Raw genomic sequence first — 16,786 nt, 5'->3', positions numbered from 1 at the left:
TGCTCAAAAAACACCCACATGAAGCATCAGTCATGAATATATCCACTGGTCCTGGCCTGGATGGATGGATCTCATCTCATCTCATTATCTCTAGCCGCTTTATCCTTCTACAGGGTCGCAGGCAAGCTGGAGCCTATCCCAGCTGACTACGGGCGAAAGGCGGGGTACACCCTGGACAAGTCGCCAGGTCATCACAGGGCTGACACATAGACACAGACAACCATTCACACTCACATTCACACCTACGCTCAATTTAGAGTCACCAGTTAACCTAACCTGCATGTCTTTGGACTGTGGGGGAAACCGGAACACCCGGAGGAAACCCACGCGGACACGGGGAGAACATGCAAACTCCGCACAGAAAGGCCCTCGCCGGCCCCGGGGCTCGAACCCAGGACCTTCTTGCTGTGAGGCGACAGCGCTAACCACTACACCACCGTGCCGCCCATGGATGGATTTACTTTATTGATCCCAAGCTGGGAACATTATGTTACAGCAGCAAGTTATCAAGCATGCAAAAAGAAAAAGACACTGTACAACATAAAATAGAATTTAAAAAAATCCAAAGAACAAGCTGCCTATACAATATCTCATCTCATCTCATTATCTCTAGCCGCTTTATCCTGTCCTACAGGGTCGCAGGCAAGCTGGAGCCTATCCCAGCTGACTACGGGTGAAAGGCGGGGTACACCCTGGACAAGTCGCCAGGTCATCACAGGGCTGACACATAGACACAGACAACCATTCACACTCACATTCACACCTACGCTCAATTTAGAGTCACCAGTTAACCTAACCTGCATGTCTTTGGACTGTGGGGGAAACTGGAGCACCCGGAGGAAACCCACGCGGACACGGGGAGAACATGCAAACTCCGCACAGAAAGGCCCTCGCCGCCCGCTGGGCTCAAACCCAGGACCTTCTTGCTGTGAGGCGACAGTGCTAACCACTACACTACCGTGCAGAACTGGAAACTTTTCTAGATTTATTCTTTGTATTTGGGACTGGAGAATGAAAATTTCTTTCACCTTTAAAGAGAAATGTTTTTTGCTTGGATAAAGGTAGACGCCATAATTTACATAGTAAATAACAATAAACAAAATAATTTATGGCCAGATATGAAAATAAAAATGAAACTGTACTTCTTTGTACATTAAAGAAATATATTATGTGAGTTTCTTATCAGATGCTTTTAGTGTACAATATTTATTTTTCATATTGATAATATTTACTTAATTCAATAAGGTTTTTACAAATTTGATCTTTTAATTACATTTAGGGCGGCACGGTGGTGTAGTGGTTAGCGCTGTCGCCTCACAGCAAGAAGGTCCTGGGTTCGAGCCCCGGGGCCGGCGAGGGCCTTTCTGTGTGGAGTTTGCATGTTCTCCCCGTGTCCGTGTGGGTTTCCTCCGGGTGCTCCGGTTTCCCCCACAGTCCAAAGACATGCAGGTTAGGTTAACTGGTGACTCTAAATTGAGCATAGGTGTGAATGTGAGTGTGAATGGTTGTCTGTGTCTATGTGTCAGCCCTGTGATGACCTGGCGACTTGTCCAGGGTGTACCCCGCCTTTCGCCCGTAGTCAGCTGGGATAGGCTCCAGCTTGCCTGCGACCCTGTAGAAGGATAAAGTGGCTAGAGATAATGAGATGAGAATGAGATGAGATAATATTTACTTAATTCAATAAGGTTTTTACAAATTTGATCTTTTAATTACATTTAGGGCGGCACGGTGGTGTAGTGGTTAGCGTTGTCGCCTCACAGCAAGAAGGTCCGGGTTCGAGCCCCGGGGCCGGCGAGGGCCTTTCTGTGTGGAGTTTGCATGTTCTCCCCGTGTCCGCGTGGGTTTCCTCCGGGTGCTCCGGTTTCCCCCACAGTCCAAAGACATGCAGGTTAGGTTAACTGGTGACTCTAAATTGAGCGTAGGTGTGAATGTGAGTGTGAATGGTTGTCTGTGTCTATGTGTCAGCCCTGTGATGACCTGGCGACTTGTCCAGGGTGTACCCCGCCTTTCGCCCGTAGTCAGCTGGGATAGGCTCCAGCTTGCCTGCGACCCTGTAGAAGGATAAAGCGGCTAGAGATAATGAGAATGAGAATTACATTTAGTAGCCACTCTTATACAGAGCAACATACCCAGAGCAGCCTGGGGTGAGATGGCTAGCTCAAAGGCACTTCAGCCATTCCTGCTGGTCCAGGGAATCAAACTGGTGACCTTTTGGGCCCAAAGCTGCTTCTCTAACCATTAGGCCATGGCTTCCCCTTGGAATTACACTGTAAAGCATGCTGAGATGTGTTGTTTTTATATAACAACAACAGCAGCAATAATAATAATAATAATAATAATAATAATCGGCAGCATGGTAGTGCAGTGGGTAGCACTGTTGCCTCACAGCAAGGAGGTTCTGTGTTTGAGCCTGTCAGTCAACCTTTCTTTGTGGAGTTTGCATGTTCCTGTGCCTGTCTGGGTTTCTTCTGAATGCTCTGGTTTCCTCCTACTATCCAAATACTTTCAAATTAGGGCAACTGGCTTCTCTAAATGCTTATAGGTGTGAGTGGCTATTTGTGTCTCTGTGTGTTAGCTCTGTCATAGATTTGTGACCTTTCCATGGGGTATCCTGCCTCTCGCCCAAAGTCATCTGGGATTGGCTCCAGCTCACCCTCAACCCACAATGAATGAACAACAATAACGACATACCATAGCTAAAAGTTTTTGGTTCCCATAATGTTCTGAGAACTTTTTTTCATTCCTGTTCCTGAATCATTCTAACAGCAGATATTTTTTTTTTATCAAATACTTATTGTAACTTCTGTGTAAATGCCTATCCAAATGGGCCATCAACTAACAGAACATCCATTCATCATCTGTAGCTGCTTATCCTGTTCTACAGGGTCGCAGGCAAGCTGGACTATGGGCGAGAGGCAGGGTACACCCTGGACAAGTCATCGCAGGGCTGACACACAGAGACAAACAACCATTTACACTCACGGTCAGTTTAGAGCCACCAATTAGCCTAACCTGCATGCTTTTGGACTGTGGGGGAAACGAGAGGAAACCCATGCAGACACAGGGAGAACATGCAAACTCCAAACAGAAAGGCCCTCGTCGGCGACAGTGCTAACCACTACACCACCGTACCACCCTTACAGCAAGAAGGTCCGGGTTTGAGCCCCGTGGCCGGCGAGGGTCTTTCTGTGCGGAGTTTGCATGTTCTCCCCGTGTCCGCGTGGGTTTCCTCCGGGTGCTCCGGTTTCCCCCACAGTCCAAAGACATGCAGGTTAGGTTAACTAGTGACTCTAAATTGACCGTAGGTGTGAATGTGAGTGTGAATGGTTGTCTGTGTCTATGTGTCAGCCCTGTGATGACCTGGCGACTTGGCCCAGGTGTACCCCGCCTTTCGCCCGTAGTTAGCTGGGATAGGCTCTGGCTTGCCTGCGACCCTGTAGAACAGGATAAAGCGGCTAGAGATAATGAGATGAGATGAGATGAGATGAGTCTCGTTATGAAACCATGAAACATGGTTACAGGAGTGTTCTTGGAAGGTTCTTGTTATTGTGTTTGCAAAAAGCAATACCTAATGGCAATGTTATCAAAAGAGAACATTGCTTACCAGATTTTAACTGTGTGTTGATTTTGTTAACCAAAAGGGAATGTTCCCAGAAGGTTATAAAAGCAAACAAAAACCCAAAGGAACACAAAATTCTCACGTTAGGGAAACGTTTTTGTTTTCTCAGGACAAACAGCTAATTGAAGGGAGAGAAAAAAATTCACACCACAGGAAGTAAACTTCCCAATCTGGCAACACTCACAAAAAGTGACAGGTTTCTCGGCTTTTCATAATAAACAGGTCTTATGTTGGTTTATAATGTTATATACAAAAATATTATTCGCGAAAATTCTCAATAGTATGCTAAAAGGCAGTGAGTTTGGATTTCTAGACATCTTAAAAAAATTTGTTTTTTAATCACACCCACAATTTGATTTCTCCAATTCGTTGAAGGCGGAACTAAGTATATTTAATATAGTTTCCACCCGGAATGTTTTATTAGTCGGACGTTTTGCTCATATTGATTACAGTGAATTGTTGACATGAGTGAGCATGTGTGGGATTTGTTTAGTTTAAGATTATATTACATTAATGGACGCGACAGTGAACACATCCTCTTCAGCCACGGAAGCTGAGTGCAAAAGTAAAGACACCGCAACGCTGCCGTTATCAGAAACCCGACTGGTTTGTATTGAATATCCGGGTTTAGTGAATAATGTGGACAGAATGCTGGAAACTATTGGAGGAGAGCAGGGCCTGTCTAAGGTGATCATTTATTCTTGCTGTTTAAATTTTAAAATGCTTTCTTTAGCTTCAGTTGTGTGTAATTTTCTAAAAATTATCTGATATTGATATACTGTGCAAAAGTCTTAAGCATATGTAAAAAAAATGTTGTAGACCAAAAATAGCTTAAAATAATGAAATTAAATGGTTCAGTGTTAAAAAAAATACTATAACAGTTCAATTTTATTTATTTTAACCAGGTTTGTCCCACTGAGATCACGATCTCTTTTACAAGGGAGACCTGGCCAAGAATGGCAGTACATGACATGAAGTTCCATCACATTGTCACGATAAGCACAACAAAACATCACATCGCCACAAACAAAAACATAATTGCATCGTCACATCAAGACAGACAAAACCTGAAGTTCAAAATCAAAACTAATAAATTTACAAGGTTTAGTCAGATATTTGCTCTCCAATAAAACATTTGCACTCCTGAAGTCTGGATGTAATGGAATTTATCATGGATTTGAATGCATTCAGAGATACCAGACTTTGAAGTTTGAGCTCTGCCTGCAGACTATTCCATGTACTTGGAGCAGAAAATCTAAAAGCTTTCTTTCCCATTTCTGTTCTCACTTTAGGAACAGTAAAATGAAACAAGTCCTGAGAGCGAAGACTGTAGGCCCTATTATTCAAGATTAAAAGTGATAAGTAAGATGGAGTCATCTCAAGAATAGCCTTGTACAACCCCGATTCCAAAAAAGTTGGGACAAAGTACAAATTGTAAATAAAAACGGAATGCAATGATGTGGAAGTTTCAAAATTCCATATTTTATTCAGAATAGAACATAGATGACAAATCAAATGTTTAAACTGAGAAAATGTATCATTTAAAGAGAAAAATTAGGTGATTTTTTTTTTTTTTTAAATTTCATGCCAACAACACATCTCAAAAAAGTTGGGACAAGGCCATGTTTACCACTGTGAGACATCCCCTTTTCTCTTTACAACAGTCTGTAAACGTCTGGGGACTGAGGAGACAAGTTGCTCAAGTTTAGGGATAGGAATGTTAACCCATTCTTGTCTAATGTAGGATTCTAGTTGCTCAACTGTCTTAGGTCTTTTTTGTCGTATCTTCCGTTTTATGATGCGCCAAATGTTTTCTATGGGTGAAAGATCTGGACTGCAGGCTGGCCAGTTCAGTACCCGGACCCTTCTTCTACGCAGCCATGATGCTGTAATTGATGCAGTATGTGGTTTGGCATTGTCATGTTGGAAAATGCAAGGTCTTCCCTGAAAGAGACGTCGTCTGGATGGGAGCATATGTTGCTCTAGAACCTGGATATACCTTTCAGCATTGATGGTGTCTTTCCAGATGTGTAAGCTGCCCATGCCACACGCACTAATGCAACCCCATACCATCAGAGATGCAGGCTTCTGAACTGAGCGCTGATGACAACTCGGGTCGTCCTTCTCCTCTTTAGTCCGAATGACACGGCGTCCCTGATTTCCATAAAGAACTTCAAATTTTGATTCGTCTGACCACAGAACAGTTTTCCACTTTGCCACAGTCCATTTTAAATGAGCCTTGGCCCAGAGAAGACGTCTGCGCTTCTGGATCATGTTTAGATACGGCTTCTTCTTTGAACTATAGAGTTTTAGCTGGCAACGGCGGATGGCACGGTGAATTGTGTTCACAGATAATGTTCTCTGGAAATATTCCTGAGCCCATTTTGTGATTTCCAATACAGAAGCATGCCTGTATGTGATGCAGTGCCGTCTAAGGGCCCGAAGATCACGGGCACCCGGTATGGTTTTCCGGCCTTGACCCTTACGCACAGAGATTCTTCCAGATTCTCTGAATCTTTTGATGATATTATGCACTGTAGATGATATGTTCAAACTCTTTGCAATTTTACACTGTTGAACTCCTTTCTGATATTGCTCCACTATTTGTCGGCGCAGAATTAGGAGGATTGGTGATTCTCTTCCCATCTTTACTTCTGAGAGCCGCTGCCACTCCAAGATGCTCTTTTTATACCCAGTCATGTTAATGGCCTATTGCCAGTTGACCTAATCAGTTGCAATTTGGTCCTCCAGCTGTTCCTTTTTGGTACCTTTAACTTTTCCAGCCTCTTATTGCCCCTGTCCCAACTTTTTTGAGATGTGTTGCTGTCATGAAATTTCAAATGAGCCAATATTTGGCATGAAATTTCAAAATGTCTCACTTTCGACATTTGATATGTTGTCTATGTTCTATTGTGAATACAATATCAGTTTTTTAGATTTGTAAATTATTGCATTCCGTTTTTATTTACAATTTGTACTTTGTCCCAACTTTTTTGGAATCGGGGTTGTAAATTAGCACATACCAATGACCGAGCCTACGCACATATAAAGGTGGCCAGTTTACTTTGCTATATAAGACACAATGATGAGTTAGAGCTCTACAGTTTGTAATAAACCTAAGAGCACCATGATGCACACTGTCCAGTTTGTGGAGGCATTGAGCAGAGGCATTCATATATAACACATCACCATAATCAATAACTGGAAGAAAGGTTGACTCCACCAGTTTCTGTTTCACCCTAAAAGAAAAGCAAGACTTATTTCTAAAATAAAATCCAAGTAAAAGCTTCAGCTTCTTTACACAGATTCTTTACAGTAATCAGTAAACCATAATAAATGAAACAAAGTCAATATTTGGTGTGAGACGACCCTTTTACTTTAAAAAAAAAAAAGTCTCAGGTCCAGTGAGTGCAGTTTTATAAGAAAATGAGCTGTAGGTTTTACTGAACATCTTACAGAACCACACACAGTTCTTCTGGACACTTTGACTGTCACACTCACTTCTTCATTTTGCACCAAAGCTTTTTTTTTTTTGGAGTAGCCTTTCTTTTTTAATTTGAAAAGTGCTCTTTTATGTCATATGCTGCTCAGATATAAACTTGTTTTCCCCTGTAGCATTTAATTTTGTGCTGCAAAATGAAGGAACATTTGAAACTCTCAAATGTTTTGATTTGATAATGTAGAAGTTGTAAAATAGAAATCTATAACGAAGTTTGTATGGAAAAAAAACAGGGTGCGCAAGACTTTTGCATGGTACTGTATATCATTTCTAAATAATAGTGCACTACTAATAAATAAAGACATGCAAACAATATCAGGCTTTATCATACAATGATCTGTGTAGAATCATTCACGATACACACTTGTTTGAATCAATGTTATGAGAGATACTGGTGCATCAATTCGTGCACCGTATTTTAAAAGAAGAAACCTTTATTTGTCACATGCACACTTTCAAGCACAGTGAAATTCATCCTCTGCATTTAACCCATCTGAAGCAGTGAACACACACCCAGAGCAGTGGGCAGCCACACCAGAGCGCCCGGGGAGCAGTCAGGGGTTCGGTACCTTGCTCAAGGGCACCTCAACCCAAGGCTGCCCCACATCAACCTAACTGCATGTCTTTTGGATTGTGGGGAAAACCGGAGCACCCGGAGGAAACCCACGCAGACACGGGGAGAACGTGCAAACTCCACACAGAAAGGTCCTCGTTCGAACCCAGAACCTTCTTGCTGTGAGGCGACCGTGCTAGCCACTACACCACCGTGCCACTCCTTTAGTAATACCAAGAGGACATCCTCCTAATTCACAGTGTAGAAATGATTGGGTCTTGTGGCTTCAGTTCATCTTCTGGCCCATCAGGTATTATTGCTTGCATTTGCTGGAAGAGCTCTTCAGTCTGTGACGTGTGATGATGTGTTCAATTCCCCTGATTACAGTGCAGTAAATTCAAGCTACAGTGATTCTCATAGAGAGAAAAACACTTTGACTGTCACATTCGCTTTTTAATTTTGCCGCAAAACCCAGCAGCCTTCATTATGTTTTCTTTTTTAATCTGAAAAGTGCTCTTTTATGGAACATGCTGCTCAGGTGTAAACTTTTTTTTTTTTCCGTAACATTTAATTTTGTGGGCGGCACGGTGGTGTAGTGGTTAGCGCTGTCGCCTCACAGCAAGAAGGTCCGGGTTCGAGCCCCGTGGCCGGCGAGGGTCTTTCTGTGTGGAGTTGCATGTTCTCCCCGTGTCCGCGTGGGTTTCCTCCGGGTGCTCCGGTTTCCCCCACAGTCCAAAGACATGCAGGTTAGGTTAACTGGTGACTCTAAATTGACCGTAGGTGTGAATGGTTGTCTGTGTCTATGTGTCAGCCCTGTGATGACCTGGCGACTTGTCCAGGGTGTACCCTGCCTTTCGCCCGTGGTCGGCTGGGATGGGCTCCAGCTTGCCTGCGACCCTGTAGAACAGGATAAAGCGGCTAGAGATAATGAGATGAGATGAGATTTAATTTTGTGCTGGAAAATGAACGCATGTTTGGAACTCTAAAATGTTTTTGTACTTTGTACTGATACGGTAGAAGTCATAAAATAGAAATAGATCTCAAAGTTTGTATGAAAAAAAATAGGGTCATTAGAGTCACATTGTGCGCAGAGATTTGCAAAAAATGTGCCTTTTTCCATAAGGAAATGTTTATTTCCCATGCTTGGAAGAAGTCTCCAATGTTAGCAATTTGTAACGTAAGTTTTCGGGCACAGGGAAGATCAAGTTTCGGATGACACAGCAAGCTGCATTTTATTTCTTTGCTTTATTAACTTCAAGAGTGAAAGAAAAAAGAGAGACTGGTGACAGAACAAATGTTTATAGCAGTTCTAGTGCAAGTTATAACAGGAAATAACTCATTAAATGTAACTGAACAGTTAAAATATTTTAACAAATAATAAAATGATGATGATAATAAGGTTGCAGTGTAAGAGGTGTAAAACGTTTGTGTGTGCTGTTGTTAGAAAGTTGTAATTTTTTTTTTTCCCCCGAACATGATGTTTTCATATAAACATCAGGTCCAGTGTATAACTCTGCATTAGGCCCCGGTCACACCGCCCGAACTTTGCTGGAGCGTTCCTTGAACGGTAGGGAGGGGGGGCCGAATTTCGGCAACGCTCGTCACCGCGCACAAAATGGGGAAAAAAATCGAAAACACGGGCGTTGGCTTAGCAGTGCACCGCTGAAGCCGGCGTTGCTTTAGCGTTGGTTTAGCGGTAGCGAGCGTTGGTATAGCGGCGTTCTGCGCATGCGGGCTTTGGCTCGGCGGGGGTATAAAGTTGGTTTAGCACCAATCATAGCAAGTCTCTCAGCATCCATGGTGATACAGTTTTACTGTAACTTTGAGCAAATTCGATATAGATGAGGTCTGAACTCAACGGCAGCTCGATTCCAAATGAGCTCCTGGTCCATTTCTCCCCGTATTCACGGGCGCAGATAGAGGGGGGGATTCGTCCCACCCAGATTTAAATTCACTTCGTTCGGTCCCCCCCACTTATAGGGAGCAAAAAACGTCTATGCTGTCTTTCTTTGCATAAGGCAAACCTCACGGAAAAATCAAAAGACTAATTACCATTCGGTTTATTGAGGTGCACAGCAGTGTATACATAGTTGCAACAACTCACATAAAACAAAACAAAGACTGATATTCGGTTGGTTGAACTGCGCAGACTGCACAGGTTGCGAGCTCGAGCTTGGTTGCTATGGTAACCCACAACAAGCTTGACAGGCATATCGGGGTTGGGGTTGGTTTGCTGGCAGCTTTGTCCCCCCCAGTTTTTTGTCCCCCCCAGTTCAAAAAACGTATCTGCGCCCCTGCCCGTATTTATAGCCAAATTCTGGTCCCGCTCCGACACCTCTATACCAACGCCAAACCAAAGTTCATCGCTGCCATGGATAGCTGCTTAAACGCCCGACACCGTTCCAGCAACCCCGTGTCCGCTCGTAAAACGCTTACAACCGCTCCACCGAAGTTTGTGCAACGTTTAATCGCCGCCCGGGCAACGCTGGCGAAGCAGCGGTGGTCCAGCGTTCAAGATTTCTGCGTTGGCCTAGCGGACCCAAGCGTCCACGAACTTGCGTCTAGCGGTGCCAAACTTTGACTGGGTGTTGGTGGAGCGGGGGTGAACTTTGCCGGGGCGGAAAATTGCCCCCTCCTCACCGCTCGCAATATTTTGTGCAGCTCAAAACTTTCGGAGCGGTAGGAGGGCCCCTCGAGAAACATCAGCGGTGGCCGAGCTTATACGGCATTGCTTTAACGGGGGCCAACTTTTGTTAAACGGTGGTGAACGGTTACGAGCGGTGATGAATTTTTTTCACCGCTCCCAGAACGCTCCAGCAAAGTTCGGGCGGTGTGACCGGGGCCTTAGAATTAGTGTCATTTTAATACAAGAATACATCTCCCCCCCCCCCCCCCCCCCCCCCCTTCTTTTTGTTTTAACAGACGTATGGAGACTCATCCAAACGGCTGGAGCTGCGGTATCGTCCCAAGGACCCTTACTGCCACCCTGTATGTGGGAATCGTTATTCTTCCACCAACCTGCTTATCCGAGTGAAGCGCAGAACAAACAGACGCACTGGGGAATCTCAAGTCTTCATGGAGATCCTGGGGCTCATAGACACCACATATAAATTTCAAGGTGCACTCCTGTATCTGATGTTCTATCCATTAAAAAAAAAAAACTTATAACCCAAAATCCTCTAAACGCAAACCTGTTTATTTTTCATCAAGGACTGGCAGATTTTCAGTACCTGGCTATGCACAGAGAAGCTGACGGATCCCAGATCTCTTTGTATGACAAGATCATTTTGTGCAAACCTGAAAAGAAGGAGTTCTTCGACCAGCCTGTGCCGCTCTTCCTCCCTCCTCCCATCTTCTCTCGTGTGGACAACCTTGTGGATTACTACTACCGGCCCGACGTTGTACACAAGTAAGCGCAATCTGTTTTGAGAAGCAAAGTTGGAAATTCATGCACATAATCTTATTATGGTTAAAAAAAGAATATTGAATTGAAGTCAGTTTTGTAAAATATGTGTTTTGTGATCAATTCTGTACTGTAAGTGCTCACACTGGTCAAAGTCAGCAGTTTTAAAAGGTTTTGGATTATAGAGCATACCTGTCAACTTTGAGGTTTGAAAAAAAGGGATATTTCTCAGATTTTTAACTCAAAATAAGGGAAAACTTCGGAAAGTCATACCCTTCACCAAAAGTGGGTGTGTAGTTGAATGGGGGGCAATTTTCTATCTAGTATTTGTGATTTCCTGTACTCTGGTGCATGTTGGTGATAGCCAAGACCCAAACTCAATATGCTTATGGTTTATAGAGTGCATTTGTGAATAAACTATACATTTATTTTTATTTGCTTTCAGTGGTACCAGTTATTTCCCAAATTAAGGGCTAAAATACGTATCTTATGTTAAAATAAGAAAGGTCATTATATAACCAGTCAGTAAACTCAATTCCATTGCAATTTATTATGGTTTTACCATAGTCATGGCCTCGGAACACTAGATAGATAGATAGATAGATAGATAGATAGATAGATAGATAGATAGATAGAGTAATAAAGAGTAATATAAGATATTAAACCAAGAGTGATTTAAAATGGGTAAGTTTCAGATAGAAAATAAAATAGACAATGAGTGGATAAAACAGTTAATACACCAATTAGTTTACACTAGGCTATTTATGAGGTCTTAGCCAGGACATACTTAATGTAAACATGTGTAGCTGACCTTTGATTATTTGGGAGGCTTTCGTTTTCCCCATGGAAAATTTCTTTGCGATGGAAGAGTCTGGGAACATTCCAGCCACGCACTTGTTGAAATCATCAAAGAAAGAGAGGCTAATGTTTTTCTTAGCTATTAGCATCGCCATCTTCACCTCAGACCTAATCAGTGTTGCCAGATACTGCTGATGTTTTCCAGTCCAAAATATGTTCAAAACCCGCCAAAATGCACTTGAAACCGCCCAACTTGGGCGGGAAACCGCCCAATCTGGCAACACTGGACCTAATCACTTGCTCAGTCTCGCCTCCGGACGTAGTTATGTAATTACTGATGCCTGAGAGGGCGGGGACGTGAATTCATGGCCTGACTTCCTGCTGTAAACTCCTGTCAGAGGCACGTCATGAATTCTGGACCTACCGACTTTTTTATATTGTGAAAATACGGGACTTTTATATAATGTGAAAATATGGGATATTTTCGGGAAAATAAAAAAAAAAAACGGGAAGACAGCGGGAAATAAGTCAAAATAAGGGATTTCCCGGGAAAAATGGGAGGGTTGACAGGTATGTTATAGAGCAGGTCACGTTCACTTTTTATTGCATCATAAAATACACTCACTGGCCATTTTATTAGGAATACTCATCCACCTGTTGTTCTGTTTGATGCAGTTCTCTAATCAGCCGAACCCTTGACAGCAGCACGGTGCATCAAATCATGCAGATACAAATCGAGAGCTTCAGTTAATGCTCACAATGTTCAAAGATCAGAATGGGGAAAAATTGTGATCTCAATGTTTGTCGAACTTTCTTTCACTCTGGCATGGGTGTTGGTTTGAGCCAGATGGACTGCTGGTTCGAGTATTTCAGAAACGGCTGATCTCCTCCTGGGGTTTTCACACAAAACGGTCTCTAGAGTTTACACAGACAGAATGGTGCGCAAAACAAAAAATATAGACTGAGTGAGCGACAGTTCTGTGGGTGGAAACAAACGCCTTGTTGGTAAGAGGGGTCAGAGGAAAATGGCCAGAGCTGCCAGGAAGGATATAGTAACTCGTAGCAGCTCTTTACAGCTGTGGTGAGCAGAAAAGCATCTCAGCATGCAACAGCAGACAGAAGATCACATTGGGTTACACTCCTGCAGCCAAGAACAGGAATCTTAGGCCCTGTCCACACGGCAACGGATTCAGGTGAATCTGATAAAATTGTTTATCGTTTCGGCCTGGCGTCCACATGGCACCGGCGTTTTGGGTGCCCCAAAACGAAATCTTTTGAGAACGGGTTCCAGAGTGGAAAGATCTGGCAATGGCGCCGTTGCGAAGTCGTCTGGATGAGTAGAACGGATTTGTTTACGATGACGTCACAACCACATGTGCTTCACACCGGGTAGAAGTGTAACGAACTCGATGCGAGTTGTCAACAAATCCTATAACTTGGTTCATGAAACACGCTTACAAAATATTTTCACTGTGAAATATTTATTGTATAATGGTGCAAAGTGAGAGAGAGAGAGAGAGAGAATAGCCCTTAGGGCAGAGTCAATCCTGCCAGCAAAAATAGGGGGAAAAAAAAAAAAAGGAGCGATCTCACCTCTTCAGATGTTGGTTTAAGTCCTACAATACATTCCTCAAAAAGGGCGTAGAAGAACAAATTAATCCTTCAACGTGTAGCATTCAATTTATTCCGGACCATTTAAAGACGCCGCCTTCCGCGTAGAATCATACGTCATCCTTGCCGCCATATTGGATGGGGCAAAGCAGAGAATAAAGATGCCTCATTCATGTGCTGCGTTTAACTGTACCAACAGGTTTGCCGTCCAAACGAGATCACATCACAGGTGAGACTGGAAAAATACTTTTCGTTGTATTTGGTCATTATAACGTAATTTTACAAACAGATTTTTCTGACTGTGGCTAATATGAAGTCTCGCGCATAATAGTTTATGCGCATGCGTCCTTACTACTTCTATTATTCTGTTGTCTCCGATGGGACCGTCTTACAGCGCACCTAGAGGTGTGGCATGTGTATTGCATCGTTTTCAGCAAGCGTTGCGTTGCCATATGTACCTGATATTTTACTGATCCGTTGCCCATGTGGATGCGATATTTATTTATTTTTTTAAATCTCGTTGTCGTGTGGATGTAGCCTTAGAATCAACAAGAAGTTCCAATTAAAGTGGCCAGTCAGTGTAGAAGAGCCAATCATGTTCCAGTATGTAAACGTAGGCTGTGTAATTTGAGAACGTCTCACATTTTTTGTATATTCAGCTCGCTAGACATCAAAACGACATTACATTAACATCACAGTCGACAAAACTAATGTGAAATGTCTGTAACCTTTGGAGTTCAACCAGTTAAACGATCAACTGGGTTTCGCTGGATAGTTTTGTAACGTCTGATTTAGAACGCATGATGATCTTTGTACTCAAATAATTTCCATCACTTTACTGTTTCAAAATGTACAGGGAAGGAAACACGACACAGTTCATCTCCAAAGAGAACCTGATCGGTCCAAACCGAGCTCGAAGATCCCACAATGCCATTTTTGTGAATTTTGAAGACAAGACTGTACCCACTGAGCCGCTCGAGGCTGCGAAGACGAACTGGCAAAAAACTGCTATGCACCACAGTGATGTCCGGGCAGAGGAGGAAATGAGGAAAGTAAGTTTCTGAGAACGTTCATGTGTTAACAACTGAAGTGTTGGAAATATTTTATTCACATTGCCAATGAAATGTTTTCAGACAAAATCTTCATCACTCAAATTCGGCATGTGTAGCACATAGAGTATTTATATTTTGTGTTTTTAATATTGGCAGCTTTTTTTAATCTACAGGTTTAACAGGTTTACCTTCCAAGTGCTCCTGCCTTTAATCAAGCACTCATTTAGAGAGCGAACAGCTAATACGCTCCCGAAACGTGATGAAAAAATCAAATCCCATGTTGTGTTATGGTTTTATGGTATATTTATTTTTACGTGACTGTTTCCGTCCACAGCTGTTTGAAAGACGGCCCATATGGTCCCGCAATGCTGTCAAAGCCAACGTCAACGTTCACCCGGAGAAGCTGAAGCTCCTGCTTCCCTTTCTGGCTTATTACATGGTGAGAGAGAGAGAACATTGAGCCTCATGCAAGAACCACTTGTACGAACAGATTCATTCTTAAGTGTACGAGTGATTTAAGAGAACTTGGCACGTTCACCAATCGTGTTTTTGAATTTTCTCTTAGGCACGAACACAATTTGAGTGTTCCAGAACTGTTGGAGGAGTCGTGTGCAATTAGTCTGCTGTCATCCAAACCTAAATTTCTCGCCATTTTATTTCTTTGGAGGAATTTTGAGTCTGAAAATCACGTCATAATTGTGTTGACCTTGACGATTCCAATTCTCATATAATTTTAAATTTATTCGTATAGCTTTATGATAACATCATTAATTTAATTTGGCTTTTAGAGAACAATACAATATCAATATGAATATCTCAAACCGCACAATGATTTAAATTATGCAGTATCGTAATTCAGCAGGACTTTAAGCTCCGTACTCGTAAAGTTCTTCTTTTTGTCTTCGATGCCATTTTCATGAACGAACACTTGATGAGTGATATTTAACAGTTATTCCACGAAATCGAGTCGTACACGAGCTGATAGCTGATGAGGCGCGTAACACCGAGTTGGCTATAAGCCATGAATGACGAGATTGAGTGGAATAACTGTTTTATTCTATCCACATTCACTGGATTTTGAGAAACACAGCTTTTTTATTTTTTGCAAATTCGATAAATTAAAAACTTTATACAAAATGTCTGACAAAATCATTTCCGCTTCGGCGGACTTCTTAAAAGCTTATCGATGGCGGCACGAATTAACTTTAGTGTTGCTTTTTTTGTAGAAAGTGCCGTCTTGCTGTCGTGCCGAGGTATAGAATAGCTTTAGACGTTTATTTAATTCTTCCTTGGACATTTCAGTTCTGTAATTTTCAAACTTCTTTGAGCTTTTGAACCAGTCTAAAAAAAGTTCAACAGATTTGAATGCTTAAAGATGAAGAATGTAAACAAACCGGTGAAATGACAGGAGCAATTTTTGAAAAATGCTATAATAATTATTGAAAAAAAAGATGTTCTTACCGTCAAATACTTTTATTCCATATTTTGTTGCCTTCAGGCCTTTCGGTTAGCGGGGGATTATGTCGTGGCAATGTCTGTCTGTCTGTCCTGGGAAAGGTACTCGTCTTCTGAAATCAACTCGTCTCACAATTTTTGGAGGAATTTCTTGAAACTTGATAGGATTCTTTGTTATATGTCGGTAATACGCATATTGCAACTTCGTTCAATTCAGTCGCATTTTACCAGAGTTATAGCCGAGTTGCCAGCAGGGGATATTGTGCGCTCAGAGCATTCTTGTTTGTATTTTTTGGGGTTTTGTTTTCAAGTAGAGTTTTTATTTCGTCCTCGGTTGGTTCAGCAATACGCTCCGCCATTTTGTTTTTCTCTACTCATGGTATATGAGGACCATTACTTTTCAACCTTTATATGCTCCCACTTGGGCAAATTATCAATAAAAATTCAATTTTGTATCACTGCTATGCAGATGACACCCAAATTTATTTCGCTCTATCACCTAATGATTATGCCCCCCTTGAATGTCTCTACCAGTGTATCGATCAAATCAATAGCTGGATGTCACAAAATTTTCTTCAGCTGAACACAAATAAAACAGAAGTAATTCTATTTGGAAAAAAAGATGAAAGACTCAAGATTACCACTATTCTTGACACAAAAGGGATGAAAACTAAAGAAATGGTTAAAAATCTTGGTGTTGTCATTGACAGCGAGCTAAACTTTGACAGTCACATGAAAGCAATCACTAAAACGGCATTTTATCACCTAAAAAACATTTCCAAACTAAGAGGACTTG

The 16,786-nt window shown here is 42.3% G+C and overlaps 1 protein-coding gene across 1 annotated transcript in view; it reads left to right on the top strand.

Moving 5' to 3' along the window:
* Positions 1-4,054: 4,054 nt before the first annotated feature.
* Positions 4,055-16,786, top strand: part of gtf3c5 (general transcription factor IIIC, polypeptide 5) — a 28,114-nt gene continuing 15,382 nt past the window's right edge. The window contains exons 1-5 of the mRNA XM_060935426.1: positions 4,055-4,306; positions 10,594-10,789; positions 10,882-11,080; positions 14,340-14,535; positions 14,870-14,974. Of these exons, the coding sequence (XP_060791409.1) occupies positions 4,133-4,306; positions 10,594-10,789; positions 10,882-11,080; positions 14,340-14,535; positions 14,870-14,974 (870 nt within the window). The 5' untranslated portion in view covers positions 4,055-4,132. The remainder of the gene's footprint in view (positions 4,307-10,593; positions 10,790-10,881; positions 11,081-14,339; positions 14,536-14,869; positions 14,975-16,786) is intronic.

This window comes from Neoarius graeffei, chromosome 12, assembly GCF_027579695.1.
Source record: "Neoarius graeffei isolate fNeoGra1 chromosome 12, fNeoGra1.pri, whole genome shotgun sequence".
Classification (NCBI taxonomy): domain Eukaryota; kingdom Metazoa; phylum Chordata; class Actinopteri; order Siluriformes; family Ariidae; genus Neoarius; species Neoarius graeffei.
Note: the sequence above shows the minus strand (reverse complement) of the source record. Positions and strands in the feature narration are given on the sequence as shown.